This window comes from Cynara cardunculus (assembly GCF_001531365.2).
Source record: "Cynara cardunculus var. scolymus isolate 2C chromosome LG 7, CcrdV1, whole genome shotgun sequence".
Taxonomy (NCBI): Eukaryota; Viridiplantae; Streptophyta; class Magnoliopsida; order Asterales; family Asteraceae; genus Cynara; species Cynara cardunculus.
In genome coordinates this window covers 3,393,930-3,410,179 of record NC_037534.1, presented here as the reverse complement: position 1 = coordinate 3,410,179, position 16,250 = coordinate 3,393,930, and the positions used below count along the sequence as shown (strand labels likewise).

General features: G+C 35.0%; 2 protein-coding genes across 2 annotated transcripts; both read left to right on the top strand.

Moving 5' to 3' along the window:
• The first annotated feature begins 1,234 nt into the window (after positions 1-1,234).
• On the top strand, positions 1,235-3,017 carry LOC112515683 (protein JINGUBANG-like). The gene has a single exon (XM_025122591.1). The coding sequence runs from the start codon at positions 1,509-1,511 to the stop codon at positions 3,015-3,017; it is 1,509 nt and encodes a 502-aa protein (XP_024978359.1). The 5' UTR covers positions 1,235-1,508.
• Positions 3,018-9,353: 6,336 nt separating this feature from the next.
• On the top strand, positions 9,354-14,709 carry LOC112515472 (NASP-related protein sim3). Its single transcript, XM_025122315.1, has 6 exons — positions 9,354-9,687; positions 11,180-11,424; positions 12,099-12,296; positions 12,964-13,054; positions 13,395-13,659; positions 14,193-14,709. Exons 1-6 carry the CDS (start codon positions 9,413-9,415, stop codon positions 14,535-14,537), a joined length of 1,419 nt encoding a protein of 472 aa, XP_024978083.1. The 5' UTR covers positions 9,354-9,412; the 3' UTR covers positions 14,538-14,709.
• The last annotated feature ends 1,541 nt before the right edge of the window (positions 14,710-16,250 follow it).

Here is a 16,250-nt window from a genome sequence, read left to right as displayed (position 1 = left end):
TTTTTTATTTCCCTTTTTGGTAATTGTGAATGTTCAGGACAACTTGCACTCACCTTGATTAATCCCGTGGGATCTGAAAACATTCAAAGAAAATCCCAAGTGGACTTAGAGGATGCTATTTGATTGCCTTACTTGGTGGCCTTGATTTTGAAAGATTTACCTTTTCTCCTTGGTTGTTAATGAATCCTTATTGAATTCATTCTAATCCATCTTCAGAGGACATCGAAGACAACTATTTGCAATGGTGGTGTCTGATTGGTTTGAGTTTGGCTTCAAAGGTCAAAAGTACCAGGAGGTCACAGATTCAAATCCAAGGAGAAATAAAAATCCCCTTGTGGCCACGGAGGTTCAAATGCAGTGACTTCGGGCTATCTGCAAAGCATGTGGTTGCCCTGGAATTAGTCGGCTCGCATAGTGGGTTGGATATCCAGGTTAATAAAAAAAAAAGACAACTATTTGGAAATTATTGAGTTAATTATATATTTCGTACCTCGTAAGTACCTTCTTTTTTTGTTTTCGTCGCTCAAAATCATAAAATATACTGGTCATCCAAAAATCGTGTTTCAGAGTCCAAATTGGTCCCTCCCGCTAACAACATTAGAGGAGGTCTCCTAAGTCCCCCCTCACAATTTAGTCTTTTTACACCATTCTTTAGTTATTTTTTTTATTGTACATGCCTTCAATACAAATGTGTAAAGCAAAACAGAAAAGAATAACACATATTAAAACCCTCCCTTATCACCGCTAAAAAGACTAAGTTGGTCCCTCAACGAGGGGGCACATGATGGACTTAACGGGCCTTCTCTAACGGTGTTGTGTTAGTGGGAGGACCAGTATGTGCTTTAAAACATGACTTTTGGACCATCAGTGTATTTTATGATTTTGAGGGATAAAAACCAAAAAGAAAATATCCACAAGGGACCAAATATGTAATTCGCTCTTTTTTTAAATATCATTCTACCATTTGAAATTCTTTAAGACCATCAAGTCACAATCGCAGCGTTTATGTCCTTGTAGCCGTAGTTGAAGCTTTAGTTCTTAAGAATTTGGTTTGATCGGGCTTTTTTAAGCTAAGCTTTTCCTCCCGTGTATGCCTCTAGTATTGATATTTGGTGAGACTGTTTACCAAACGCACATTCAATACCATGTTACATTACCTTACCAGATAAATATGACAAGGAACAAGAATCTTATAAGATAAATTAATTAATTAAATCAATGTGTGTAATATAAATATAAAATACATGGATGCATGTATATTTGAAAGTATTCGGAAAAAAATCAAACTTCTCGTCGTCGTCGTCTTCAACTTTCTGGTTTTCGTATTCTCTCTGGTGAAATCAGGTTATTCAAAAATCCAGTCTTCCTCTCCAATACAAGAACCCCATGTCACCATGTGAGTTATGTAATCATAACTACAGGTCATATTCATATTTTCCCAGAATATGATCAATTCATTTTGTATGAGAGGAAGAGATTAACGAAATCTAAAATTCAAAATCCAAATCATGAAAATATCATGGCGAAAAATCATGCACATTGATTGGAGGAATAATGGGAAATTACCCAAGAAGAAGAAGGATGATGCTGCTGATGATGATGATGATTGTTTTTATGATGCTCTGGATGAACCATCTGTTAACAACAATGGTAATTCGACTTTCAACACTGATCGACCACCGCCTCTGTCGTCTGATAATGATTCGTTGTTTGGAGATGGAATTCAATCCGATTCGTACGCTTCAGATAGATTTCATCACCAACCGAGCTCAAATTCCGATCAGACGTCGCCATTAGCAAAATCTCCGTGGTCGTCGTATACGGAACAAACGGAGTCTGCTTCTATGGATGATTATGGTAATTACATCGGATTAATGGCTTCTCTTGTTCGAGAAGAAGGACATATATATTCGTTAGCGGCGTCGGGAAATCTGTTGTACACCGGATCTTCTAGCAAAAACATTCGTGTGTGGAAGAACCGTCAGGAATATTCTGGATTCAAATCGCATAGTGGATTAGTCAAAGCCATTGTGATTTCCGGCGAGAAAATATTCACCGGCCACCAGGACGGGAAAATTAGGGTTTGGAAAGCTTCGGGAAAGGATCCGGAAGTCCATAAGAAGATCGGAACTCTACCTAATTTCAAATCGATTGTTAAGAAATCGATGAAACCGAAGAATTACATAGAAGTTAAGAGAAATCATAGCGGAATTTGGATCAAACATTTCGATGCAATTTCTAGTCTCAGTTTGAACGAAGATCATTCGCTTTTGTATTCAGGATCGTGGGACAAAACGATGAAAGTTTGGAGAGTATCTGATTTCAAATGTTTGGAATCGATTTCTGCTCATGACGACGTGATTAACACCGTGGTGACCGGATTCGGTGATTTCGTATTTTCCGGCTCGGCGGACGGAACATTGAAGGTATGGCGGAGGGAATCGCAAGGGAAACGAACGAGACATTACTTTTCGCACACGTTACTGCGGCAGGAGTTTGCCGTGACGTCGTTAGCAGTTAGTCTGGCAGGGGTGGTTTACGGTGGTTGTTCAGATGGAGTGGTGCATTTTTGGGAACACGAGAAGCTGAGCCACGACGGCGTTCTCAGAGGCCATAAACTTGCGGTTCTATGCCTAGCGGCTTTGGGAACGATGGTGTTCAGCGGCTCGGCAGATAAAAACATCTGTGCGTGGCGGCGAGAGGAGGGCGGAGGGCATACGTGTATGTATATATTAAACGGACATACCGGGCCGGTGAAGTGTTTGGCGGCGGTGGAGGAGGAGCGGCGGAGAGTGAAAAGCCATGGTGACGTTGGTGGTGGCGATATGGTGTGTATATTATATAGTGGTAGTTTGGATAAGTCGGTGAAGATATGGAGGATGTGTCAACCGAGGTGGACGACGGAGAACCCTTCGTTGCCACCACCATCGCCGCAACGGATTGATGGGTTACGGCGGAGCAGGGCAGAGGGTCAGAACAGATTATCACACCGCCGAGTGAGTAAACGGAAAAAGTAGCGATTGGAATTAGAATATTACTTGGGTGGAATTTGTTAATTTGAACATGGTTGACTACATGTTTTACCATGAATAAAAATGTTATGTCCCCATTTTCATGTTCATTATTTTTTTTTATCAGTTTGTGAAATCACATGTGATTTTACACTACAATCACATATGATTTTACACTACAATCACATGTAAAATCAGATGTAATTCTACGCGACTTTGATTGTGACTTAAGTCATGGACCAAGTCGCCTGCACACCCATACATTAACCATGTTCCATGATCACATGTGATTTCAGTGTAAAATCACATATGATTTTGGTTGTTCTCATGTTTTCTTATTTTGACTATGTTCTCATTTGAATCTCCCTGTATATATAGTTACACAACCCCCTCCCTTTGCGTCTTCTTTCTCCTTCGAGGTTCTCACTTAATCGCCAGTGAGCCTCCTTCTTCTCATGTGACACCCGTCCCATTTTCTCCTGTAACCCCCTCTTCCCCGTTAAAACCTCACATAAACCCAAAACCACAACTTTCAAAAATCCAAAAAGCAACAGATTTTCTGACATCTTTACTTTTTATCTTTTATCGATGACGGGTTGTTGGCAGGTTTCAATGGGTCTGTCTGTGCAGCTTAAACTGAAATTAAGATTTGGGTTTGATGAATCAGTATAGTAATTGCGGGATGGCAGTGGCTCGTTGAAAGGTTCTTCTTCAAGTTCGAGTTTAGGGATAATTAGGGGTACGAAAGTATACCTCGGATGATATCGTCGACAAGCAGTGTCGATCACCCATTTCAGTAGAGAATGAAATACCTCTTCAAAAGCAATGTATAACAACTTTCGAGTTTGATAAGAGGAATTGCGAAGAACTTGAAGGTGCTTAAATGGCGATTCCACTAGAACAATGAGAGAAATTAAGGATAAAAATTACTACAAAGGAAATCCGATAAGATTTAAAAGTAAAAATGTCTGAAAACCTGTGCTTTTTGGATTTTTCAGGTTTGTGGTTTTGAGTTTATGTAGAGCATCACCGGGGTAGAAGGGGTCACGTGAGAAAATAGGAAGGGTCTCGGTAGAGAAAAACGGTCTCACCGGCTATGCTGGAGACAAGATGGAATGAGAGATGTAAAGCGAGGAGTTTTTGGGAGGGAAGGAGTTGCATAAATAAATATCAGATAAATAATTAATAAAAATAAAGAAAATTCGAAACATGGTAAAGAAAAACAAAATACCGTTCATTTAACGGTTTTTTTACCAACATCGACAAAAACAACAATAAATTACGGATTTTTTAACGAAAAGAGACAAAAACGGCTACAAATTACAAACCATAAGAACAGAAATCGAAATTTTGAAACAACAAAAACACTACCTTAGACATGTTTTGCATATAATTTGACATTACCTATAATGGGGTAATTAATTTTTAAGGAAATTAACCAAAATAACAAATTCTATCAGATCGATTCATTTTTTAACCATTTTTTTAATCCAATTCCCACTATATAAGAAATGCGTAAGGTATCTGTATAAAGACCGGGCTATATTGAGAACTGGGTTGAAAAACTGGCTAAAAATGTGAGTTAGAGGTCGTTTACCAAATGCTTACCTGGGTAAGCGTTTACCAAGTCACATTACCTTACCGGATGAATATGACAAAGACCAAAAATCTTACCCGGTAAGAACGAAAGCAAGGACAGAGAGTTTTACCCAGTAAGTGATGACGACGACCCTTACCACGGTTAGCGTTTACTGGGTAAATTATTACATACGGTGTCGTTTTAATGGACTCAAATCTTATCCGGTAAGTAAACAATAGTGTTGAATTTTATCTGTAAACACCTACCGGATAAGTGTTTAGGTAAACGGCCATCTAATTGAGTGGGATTGCCTATGTTGGTCAATTTCTCTATTTTTTATTATATCTCTTTAAATAAATCAAAAACTTAATAAAATAATATTTCGCACAAAATTCAAGGTAAAAAGCAAGCTTCTTGTATAATAACCCTAAAAATACTAGTGATTTATGAAATCTCTTCACAATGGTAGGCTCGTGCATCTATCTGACTTTGAACATCAATTATGCTATTTTAGAAATTTAACAGATATACAAAAAGTTTAGTCCAACAGCTATGTTACGCTCTCATGAGAAATAAATGAAATAAATCTCTGAATTTGGGGGGGGGGGGAAATAGCTTACATGTTGGAGATGCTTTATACCCAATTCCTCAACAATAAGAAAAGAAAAAAATCAACATCAATCCAACAACAGAAAACTGAATCAAATAAGCAGTCGGAAACTGATACGGGTCGAATCGACAGTAGGGCTATTGAGATATCAAATGGGTTCGTCAACAAGCCAATACCCATATTAGACGTCCAACCTGATACGCAAACCATGCCCAAAATCAGTTACCTGCAATTTGAAACATCCATGGGTCTTGAACTATAGAGGTTTACCAATAGGAAGAAACAATAGCTAGCATTTTCTTAGTAGTGTACATGGAAATGCCAGCTATGGTTTCTTCTTGTCTAGAGCAAACCCTATTGATGATTCAAATTCCAGGTAACTTATCTTGGACGTAGTCTGCATATCGGGTTAAACGCCTAATATTGTGTGTTGGCCTATTGACAAGCCCATCCGATATCTTAATATCCCGACTGTTGATTCGATCCATATCATAAATCTAAAATAATCATCGTATTTGAAGAGAGTTACAGTGAAATTTCACCTGTGAAATTGGTAAAGGTGGTGATTTTGGTGTGGGGAGGAGGTTGGAGTTTAGGGACCAATTTGCGTGAAGAGGGATAATGAAACTCCATACTAGAATTTGTTTTGATTTTCTATCTCCCTCACTCTCTCTCTCTATATATATATATATATACATAGAGAGAGAGAGTCTGGTTCAAATGTTAACTAAGTTTATTGTGTTAATTTTGTTAATCATTTTCAACCAATGACAATTCATCTTATTTATAGGTTCATATTCATCTTATAATTTAATGACAAAGATAAATATGTTATTTTCTTTTTCTTTATGTCACTCCCATAACATTAATTGGGAGTTACAAAATCAAAAAATCACATGATTTTTGTTTATTTATTATTGATCTTTTTTTTTATAATATTTGACTTTTCTATCTATAATGTTTTTGAATTTGTGATTGGTAGAGGAGACTCGGTAGTAAAGTTTTTGATATCGTTCAAGCTATTATGAATAAACTCATTGTTCATAATGAGTGAACTATTATTCACAAGTGTTCATATTGTGTTCAAATGTACACTAGCTGTATATCTCAACATTAGCTCGCTCCTAAATGTGTTCATAATGAATAAACTATTGTTCAAATGTGTACATATTGTGTTCATATATATACTAGAATTCTTCACTTAATTTTAATAAAGTATTAATATATTAAATATTTGAACAATATGATTGATGATTGAAATTTTGGAGAAACGGTTAATGCTTCAACCATTTATCCGGGTACCTAAATGTTTAAAACTTTATATTTTAACTATCAAAATGAATGTTTTGAAAGTACGTTATCCAAAATAAGAATCAAATTAAAGTACGTTACCTTTTCATGCAATTTACCCGTTTATAATATATACTCACATCTCGTTTCATTTGACGAATATAAAATCAATCTTTTACTCAAAATATATCTTATTTCAACAAAAATTGTTATAGGGTACAATTGAATTTTTTAATCATCATAAATATAAAAAGAAAATATTTAATTTGTATTTCTACACGAAAACGTTCTCAATTTTACAAACAAACGATGGATGAAAATATATACGTTATAAGAAACAATGCTTCTTTAAACATAAGTCAACAATTCTTGAACTCGGTACACGTTGTAACGTTTCCACATGTGTTTCCATGCTAATTCTGCACTTAAAAACACGTGTTGCACTCAAATGTAAGGTTATAATAGCTACTAAATGTTACGAATACGAGATATATTAAAGTATAACATATTCTTCTTCAATGTATAAGATACTGATTTTCAACTAGAGAGTACGTATATGTACTGAAAACTAAGTTTACTGCAAAAATGAACTCCCACGTAATTATGATATACTGACTTTGGTCCACCCTCATAAGGTTGGATCGAGTTCATTGCTTTATTTTTTTTGATTCGGTCGGATATAGGTTACTCGAGCCATGGGGACATTGGCTTGGAGTCATCATTCTATTAACAGGTTACATTGAAGTGTTCAAAACAATCGGTCTTGGGCCAAACCGAGCTGGTCCCAAATCGGTCATATTAAAACTAGGTCAGCCGATCCCAACCAATACTTTTTGGACCTATCATAGGTCTGTATTTGGTCCCAACCCAACCTGGTTTTCAAAGACTATTTTTATACAAAAATGTTACTAATATTTATTTAATTATAATTTTTGAAACTTAACAGTTAAATAACTATAATACTAAACATTGAAAAACTGAGATCTAAAATTTTTTTAAAAAAAAATTGTAATAAAGACCTTGAGAATATTGTAATTTTTTTTGAAAACTTTGTATCTATACTATATTATAAAACATTTGACAAAAACTTTTATAACCTATTTTTTTATGCATGAAGTACTGTATATTGATGCATATTACTTAAAATTCAAAATTACAAGTAATTTATGCATAAGTTCAACTTATTAAAGCTGCATGTTTGAATTCGTATAACTAATTGTGGATAAAATAATCAAATAGAGGATAATTATCTCATTTTAAAATATAAAAAATCTAAAATATAATTAGGATAATTATCGAGTTCTAACAAAATAATTATTTATTATTTTTATAAGAAAATTATATTATTAAACAAAATAAAAATTATTTCGTTATTGAACTTAAATTAAATTATAATAAAAAATTGAATTAAAAATTACACAAAAAAATATAAATTTTAAATAGTTAATTTAATACTACTATCGATATATTTTTGTCAAATTTTTATGATATTTTCAAATTTATATTTGATTCAAAATAGAAACATCTTCGCTTTTTATAAAATAACATAAGACTATACTGTAACATCGATTGAGATAAATAATAAAATAAAATATTAAAATCAAGATATATCTCGCTGCATTACGCGAATACCCTTCTAGTTATAATTAATAAAAACTTTGAAAAATTAAAAAAATCAGTTTTATACGTAATCTTTCCCGAGCCAAGTCAAACCAAACCTTAAAATTCCATAAATTTTATAAGAGGCCTTAAACACTATTATTCTATAATATATTTTTATCGATCCCAATAACCAATTTGCCCATCTCTAATGTTAATTGTGGTTGTTATATTTTAAAGGCACAAATTAGGATCAATATACCAAAGGGCCTTTTACCTAGCAATATCGTAGCATTTGGTAGGAAATTAAGGGTTTAAATTTTATCATAAATGAGGAGGACATGTAAGTTTATTTATTGTATTTATCGTATATAAATATTATATACTTCAAAAAAAAGTTATAATCAATATCTTCAATATAATAATTAAAGGATTAAAATCAAATAAGTTTTTTCCCCCTAAATGAAGTAGAAGTGGAAAAAATTTAAAGTAGAGGGCCAAATGGAGATTATACGTGTTTCAATTAGAGTTGATCATTTGCGGGTTTGGATCGGATTCGGGCTGGAAATAACCTATTATTTTTGTCAAATGGGTTTCATATGGTAAATCAAACCCGTTTTCACGGGTTTGAAAACTTACCCATACTCGCCCTATAAACAGGCCGGGCTTGCTCACGGACTAACGGACTTAAAAATCTTGTTATATTTTTATGAAAACAAAACTTATATAAAATCACAAGTTATATAAAATAATTCAAAATACATAACAATTTTTCCAACTTAAAATTTGACGTAAATACATAACAATATACATATTTTAGAAAGAAATTGTTTCGCTAAATATGAAATAATAAAAAATAGATCAACTGAAGTAATTATATTTTCAAATTTAAATTTTTTAAATAATGTTATTATCATGAATCATAATCAAGTAGAAATTGACAAGTATTAAGAAAATTCAATTTTATATGTAAATTTTAATTATAAAAGTTAATTATTATAGAAATATTAATGAGTCTGACGGGTTTGATCAAATATTTTTCTTCATCCGTCTGTTAATTTTAACAAGTCAATTTAGACCTGTCCATTTCTTTAAAAATGATAACCCGAACCTGTTTTTTTTCTAACGAATCGGACTGAACGGGTCATCCGCCCGTAAACGGGTCTAATTCCGATCCAGACCCGCTTTCTCTTGGCAGACAATATAAATATGTCACTTTTCCGCCAAGGGTTTTTCACTTTTCAAGTACAAGTTGAAATTTTGAAAGCACAACGCCATTCATTTTCAATTCGAAGGGTTTTCGTTTCCATTTCCCATTCATCAATGGCGGACGAAGCTCCGACTTCACAGAATCTTGCACCAAACGTCGACGAAGCGCCAGCTTCTGTTGATGCCACCATCGATTCGACTGGTGGCGGTGGCACAATGTCTTCCTGCAACAACAATAATGTCGCAGAAACATCTGGTCTGACGTCTGACGGAGAAATGGACAAGTCACTCGAGTACGCAGATGAGTTGATGGAAAGAGGATCGAAGGCTAACAAGGAACAAGACTATAGCGAAGCTACTGATTGCTTCAGTCGTGCCCTAGAAATCAGGTTAGGGTTTTCTAATCCGCGAAATGTTTTGATTCAAATAGACTTGTAGGGTCCTTTTAATCTACGGAATCTGTTGACTTTATTTGAAATATTTCGTATGCTGCATTGTCGTGGTCAAATAAAACCTGGGCAGGCTGGAATTATGTAGTTTTTGTCATTTTGTTTTATGTTGCTTATTCTTTGTGGTTTGGTTGTTCCCTAGAAATCAGGTTAGGGTTTTTTAATCCTCAAAATGCTTGATTCAAATGAGTTGGCAGGCAATGAAAAACACTGCAGTGCTTATCTTATCGATGACCAAAGTTAGCTAGAAAAGTTATACCAAATTGAATTACCCTTTGAAGACCCTCCCTTCATTCGAATTTTGGACAGACCAAGTTCTTCACAGAATTTTTCATGTATCCTCCCTGTCAGACTTTTGGTGAAGAGATCTGTACCTGTTAATCAATCCTTCATTCTTCCTGTTGAACTTCGTTTTTGCTTAGTAACTATATGCTTAGACCTGTTGTGAAATAACTGGTTTTTAGCCAACATCACTGCAGATTTATTGAGTAGTAGCTCCATGTTACTCTTCACCCAAGTTAACTAAAAACCGTCTCAACTCTTAACCAAATTGCCTGACTAGCAGCAGTCAGAGCCACATGTTTTACCTCTGTGAATGACAGAGCAGCTGTGGCTTGCTTTTTTGAGCTCCACAAAATAATATTTGACCCTGGAATAAGGAAATTTCTGGAGGTACTTTGCATCCCATCAACTGTGCCACCCCAGGTTTGCTTGTTTGAGTTCCATGAAATAATATTTGACCCCGGAATAAAGCAGTTTCTAGACGTACTCTGCATCCCATCCACTACTTCCTTTAAATAGAAGGAATGAGATCTTTCGTACCAACTTCTCAGCTCTGTTGATCCAGCCAAGTACCTTATCGCTTTCTTGAAGCTGCAAAGAAGAAGCAACACTCTTCAGTGTAAGGCTTTGCTTCAAGGGCATAGGCCTATACTTGCTTTCTTCTTTTGGACCATGCTTCTTTTTGGCGTCCACTTTTTTGTTTTTAACTCGTTTCTACAGCTCTTTCTTGTAATCCCACAATTTTATCAAAGCAGTTGTCATCTCTCTTTAATATATGCAACATAAAGATATAATAAGGAAATATAGGAGCAAATTTTAGGACTATCAATGTGGTTGGTATGAAATGATCATATAAACATTACTTCTTTTATTATAAAATTAATGTATATTGAAATGGCAGTGTCAACTGCACCAAATGGCTGTGATATACAATCAGGGAGACTCCACATTTTAGATTTCAGTATAAAATGTAAAATTCAGTGCACAAACATGAGAAAATATCTGTTCTAGGAAAATTAGAATTTCAGATCATCAACATCTCTATTTTTCTTTTGGTTTTTCCTTCTATCAACCACAAATCAGGAGCTTATAGTAGCTTCAAGTTACTGATGACTTTTTTTTATTGGTATTACACTATTATCCTGATCAGGGTTGCACATTATGGAGAGCTTGCACCTGAATGTGTGAGATCCTATTATAAATATGGATGTGCACTCCTGTATAAAGCTCAAGAGGAAGCCGATCCATTAGTTTCAGGTGCTGTGGCCAAGAAAGACGTCGGTTCCGAGCATGATTCTGAAAAAGGATCCGCTAAGGGTGCTGAAAGTGTGGAAACTTCTGTTTCAAGTAATGCTAAAGAAGGGACTTCAAATATTCAAGAAGTTCCAGAAGATGGTTAGTAGCAGCTTTAATAAAATGCAGTTTCTTCTTATTCATGGTCTGTGTCCTAATAAAATTATAAAATGCATGAGGGTCTGTTTTTTTGGCAGTATTCAGCATCTTATACCTGGGATGTGGAGTAAAGGTTTCCCCCAAATCTCATGTCCCTTCCTGCCACCAATCATGTGAAGACACATCATCATTTAACTAAGGAGAGATAATAAAAAGACGATTTAAATAAAAATAATGATGTGTACTCACATGATTGGTGGGACATGGAGGGGACATGGGATTCAGGGATTTTGAGACTTTTATTCTGGGATGTTTGTTGTTGCTGATGTGTGGACTTGGTAGTCATCGCATGTTCGATACTTGTATAAACGTATGCAGATGCAATAATTTGTCAAAGTATAAATGTGGGTCTGATGTGGTTTATGGTGCCTTTAGATCTTAATCAAGCAAACATCAATACATGCACAAGCATACATTTAAGAGAACGAATTCTTATTTATGTATTAGCATAGTTCAAATGTGTGTTTGTATGCATCTCCAATGCATTCTAGAGGGTCGAAGTTAATTAATATCAATGCAATAGTAAGCAGAGATGTTTTTATGAGTAGTAATATTGAATTGGATTTTGAGTTGCTGGATAAAGATGAATATCGTACTTTGTTTTCTGGGGATGATAGGTGGTGGTGAGGAAGACCAGGAAGAAGATGATGATGGAAGTGATGCTGATGATGCTGGAGCGGATGAGGATGAATCTGACCTGGATTTAGCATGGAAAATGCTTGATGTTGCCAGGGCAATTGCTGAAAAACAAGCAGGTGACTCGATGGAGAAAGTAGACATTCTTTCATCTTTGGCAGAGGTAGCTTTGGAGAGAGGTATGTATACACATTATGCTAATGCATTTGACTTGGTACTTATGTTTAGCAAACTAGCAAATAAGCTAGGTATTAGCTTCTCCAATTTTTTTTTTTTAATTTCTCCAAAATGGATAAGCAAAACTGCAAAAGTTAAAATCTCCAAAAAGAATTACATTCAACTCCCACCCATTTCTTCATTTTGGAGATTTCAACATTAATTATATTACTAAAATATTCAATACATTTAATATTTCAAGAAATTTTCAAATAAGTTTTATATAAAATGATAATACATTCAACTACATTTCTCTCTCTTAACAACAAATTTTGGAGAATTCTTCAAATTTGGAGATTTTTAGACTTAAATATAATACAAACTCCAATATCTCCATGTTGGAGATGTGTTGATAAGCTAGCTGATAAACTAGTCGTGTTTGGTAAAAACTAGCTTATAAGCTAGATGACTATGTAAAAATTTAAAAAAATTTGTAGGGATAATTGTAAAGTTCCTCAAGCTTATTGAAACACTACTTGAAGTAACTTTTTAAAAAACTTGAAGTTATCTTATGGTTGTCAAACATGGCATTACAAGTAACAACCGAGCAGAATCTTTTGACCTTTGACTTCACTCATATTAAAATTACTATTTATAAAGTCCCATTTGGTGTTTGTGTTCTTCTTATAGAGGATGTTGAAACCTCCCTCAGCGATTATCTGAAAGCATTATCAATGTTGGAACGCCTGGCTGAACCAGACAGTCGTCATATAGCTGAACTGTATCCTTTTTTAAGATCAATGGTTTATAAATTTGAGAAGTGGTCTTATCTGTTATTAGGGTCATCAAACTACTATCAGAGTTCACAATTTTGTACCTTTAGCCTTTAGGGTGCGTTTGGTACTCAGACGGGACTAGACATGACTGCACGTGCGATAATGATGTAGGCAGATGAAAGAATTGTGCAAGGTTTTAGGGTTTTTATTTGACATGGGTAATTTAGTAATTACCAATCTTCTTCCATCTCCCTAATTCTGTTCTGTCTTGGTCTAATGTCGCACCAAAAATGGGACAACAAGTTTTTGTTATATCTGATGCACTTCCTTAAAAAACAATATCAGAAATTTCAGGATATGTTTATGTCTAGAAATTGGTTCGAAGGGTCAGGAAGCAATCCCTTACTGCGAAAAGGCAATTTCAGTTTGCAAGTCTCGTTTGCAGCGACTCACAAGCGAAATAGAGAGTTCCTCTATGGTGTCCGCCAATCCTGAAGCAGCTGTCCTTGGCCGACAAGCGTCCAACGCTTCACAAACCACCAATCATGTTTCTGATAAAGAAAAAGAGATCGAGATTCTCACCGGTCTATCTACTGAACTGGAAAAGAAGGCAAGTCTTAGATGTTATCATTTGTAGTTCCTTACGTGTTTTCTTTTTCTGGTAACCTGCTGATCTTGTAACATTTGATGACATGGATGTCAAGTTTATTGTCCACTTTGATCTAAACCTTTCATAATTAGGTATCCATGTCATCAAATGGTACAAGATTATGGGTACAATATGAAATTTTGAAGCTTCATTACATTGCTTAATGCATTTTGCCTATAGGTTTATCCATGATTAAGGGGCCGTTTGGTTGGTTTAAGTTATGTATAAATAAAGCTGTTTGTATAGATTGGGAAGAGTGTTCTGAAGAATTTTGTTTGGGAGGGTTTTTCATATATGGAAGGATATTGTTTCTTAATTGGGAGGGGCAGTTTTGGAAAAAAACTTGACTTTCTACAACCCACTTTCTGTATCACTAGGCCACTACCAAACAGTCATATATAGCTGATTGAATAAGCTGCGAGTCCCATTAAGCTCACAAAGATGCTAACAAACAGACCCTAAAAAGCTTTAAAATGTGGTGGTCAAATTTGCAGCTTGAAGATCTCCAGCAGATTGTTTCAAACCCATCATCTATACTATCTGATATACTGGGAATGATAGCTGCCAAGGAGAAAGGCGGACAGACTTCCGCTGCTGCTGGATTGAGTTCTTCACGGCTCGAGACCGCTAACAGCTCTGGATTCGAGTCTCCTACTGTTTCTACAGCTCACACTAATGGTGGTAGTAGTGCCGTCACACATCTAGGGGTCGTGGGGCGGGGAGTCAAGCGGGTGTCGATGAGTTCAGCCGCTACAGAGTCTAATCCGGCAAAAAAGCCTGCCACGGATCCATCGGCAGATAACGGTGGCAGCGGCAACGGCAACGGCAACGCTGCTTGAAGGTTTCGGCTTATAGGGTTAGGTACTTCATATATTCTATGATTCCTGTTAACTCTGAAACATTTGCTCCCCCTTTGCTCATTGAATCTTATGTGAGATGCATGAGTAGTATCAATGAAGGTCTGATGAAAACAACTTTTCTATTATTTTAGTAACGGAAACAACTTCTCTACCTTTTGGGATTGTCCGTATAGAAGTATATTCTACTAGGGTCTTAAAAGGTGACATCATGCCTCGAGGTGTTTTCCGCACAATAATATGTATATATACTACACAAGTATATATACACTGGGTTGGATTCTGGTAAGAAGGGATCTTCATTATTGGATAATCCTAATTGAAGAGAACCACTAGATCAACACTAATGAGAACCATTAGATCATTTTTTCTTCTAAAATGTAATTCATGGGTTGTTTTGGGATTAAAAGTGATTAAAGGTTCAAATCGTTTCTTACACTTTTTGGGTTTATAAAAATTTCAGATAAAATATTTATATGCATCATACAGTTTCATACGATGTATGTATGAAATATATCGAGAGTTCAAATCCAAAGAGGAATAAAAATCCTTTTGTGGCCACGGAGGTTCAAATGCGGCGACTCCGTTTTACCTGTAAAACAGGTGGTCGTTTTGAGATTAGTCGGTTCGCATAGCGGGTTGGATATAAGGTTAATAAAAAAAACTCAAGAGAGTTTGTTTGATCTGATTTATATTTTAAAAATAATTAGAATGGTTACATCATATAATAAAATCAAGGTTTGAAATGGCATTGAATGTGGGAGAATGAAAGGTAGATATGGTAGTAGCCTACCATATTTAATGCTTTCATGGTCTTAGACTTCAAACATTAAACATTCCAATTTTATTTATTCATGGTATTTAATTTTGCTCCAATTATTTATATTTGGTCCCAGAGTTCAAACATCGTAATATTAATTGTGTATCCATGTGATGTGATCAGGGGTGTTTATGGGTTAAGTTAATTTGGTTGAAAATATTTGAATAACTCAACTTAATGTTTGTGGTTTAAAGAAATCGCAACCCAATCCAAACTGTATTGGTTGGCAGAGTCGATTTTTTGGAGATCAAAATATATTCTTCTAGTTTTGAATTTGTTGTATTCTTTGCTCATAATTCTTTTTTCGTTGTCAATCATTTGGTATGGTTTATCCATGTTTTTTCTTAAGTATATCACATTCAACTACTTTTTCTCAAAAAAAAAAAAAAAATATATATATATATATATATATATATATATATGTTCACATTTACGGAACATATATACAAATGATCTATATAGAGAGAGAATATATTGAAAATATATGTATATGAAGATGATATGTGATGGTTTAATTGTCTAATGTACCTATTAATAGGGATTTAACAATAATATTAAATTCAAGAAATAAAAAGATCGGCTTCATCGGGTTGGGTTCATACGACCATAACCTAATTTTAACCCAATACATATGGTTTAAAGATTTTACAACTTGATTAGACATCTACATCGGGTTTGGCTATTTCATGTTGGGTTAGGTTTGTCGGGTTTTTAAGCATCCCTAGATGCAGTTAAAGCATCTCTACAGGTATGCTATTTTTTCTTCATTGTGGTTTTTCAAAGTCTAAGGGGCCGTTTACCTAAACACTTACCCTGTAAACGCTTAACGGTAAAATTCAACTCTATTGCTTACTTATCGGGTAAGATTTTAGTCT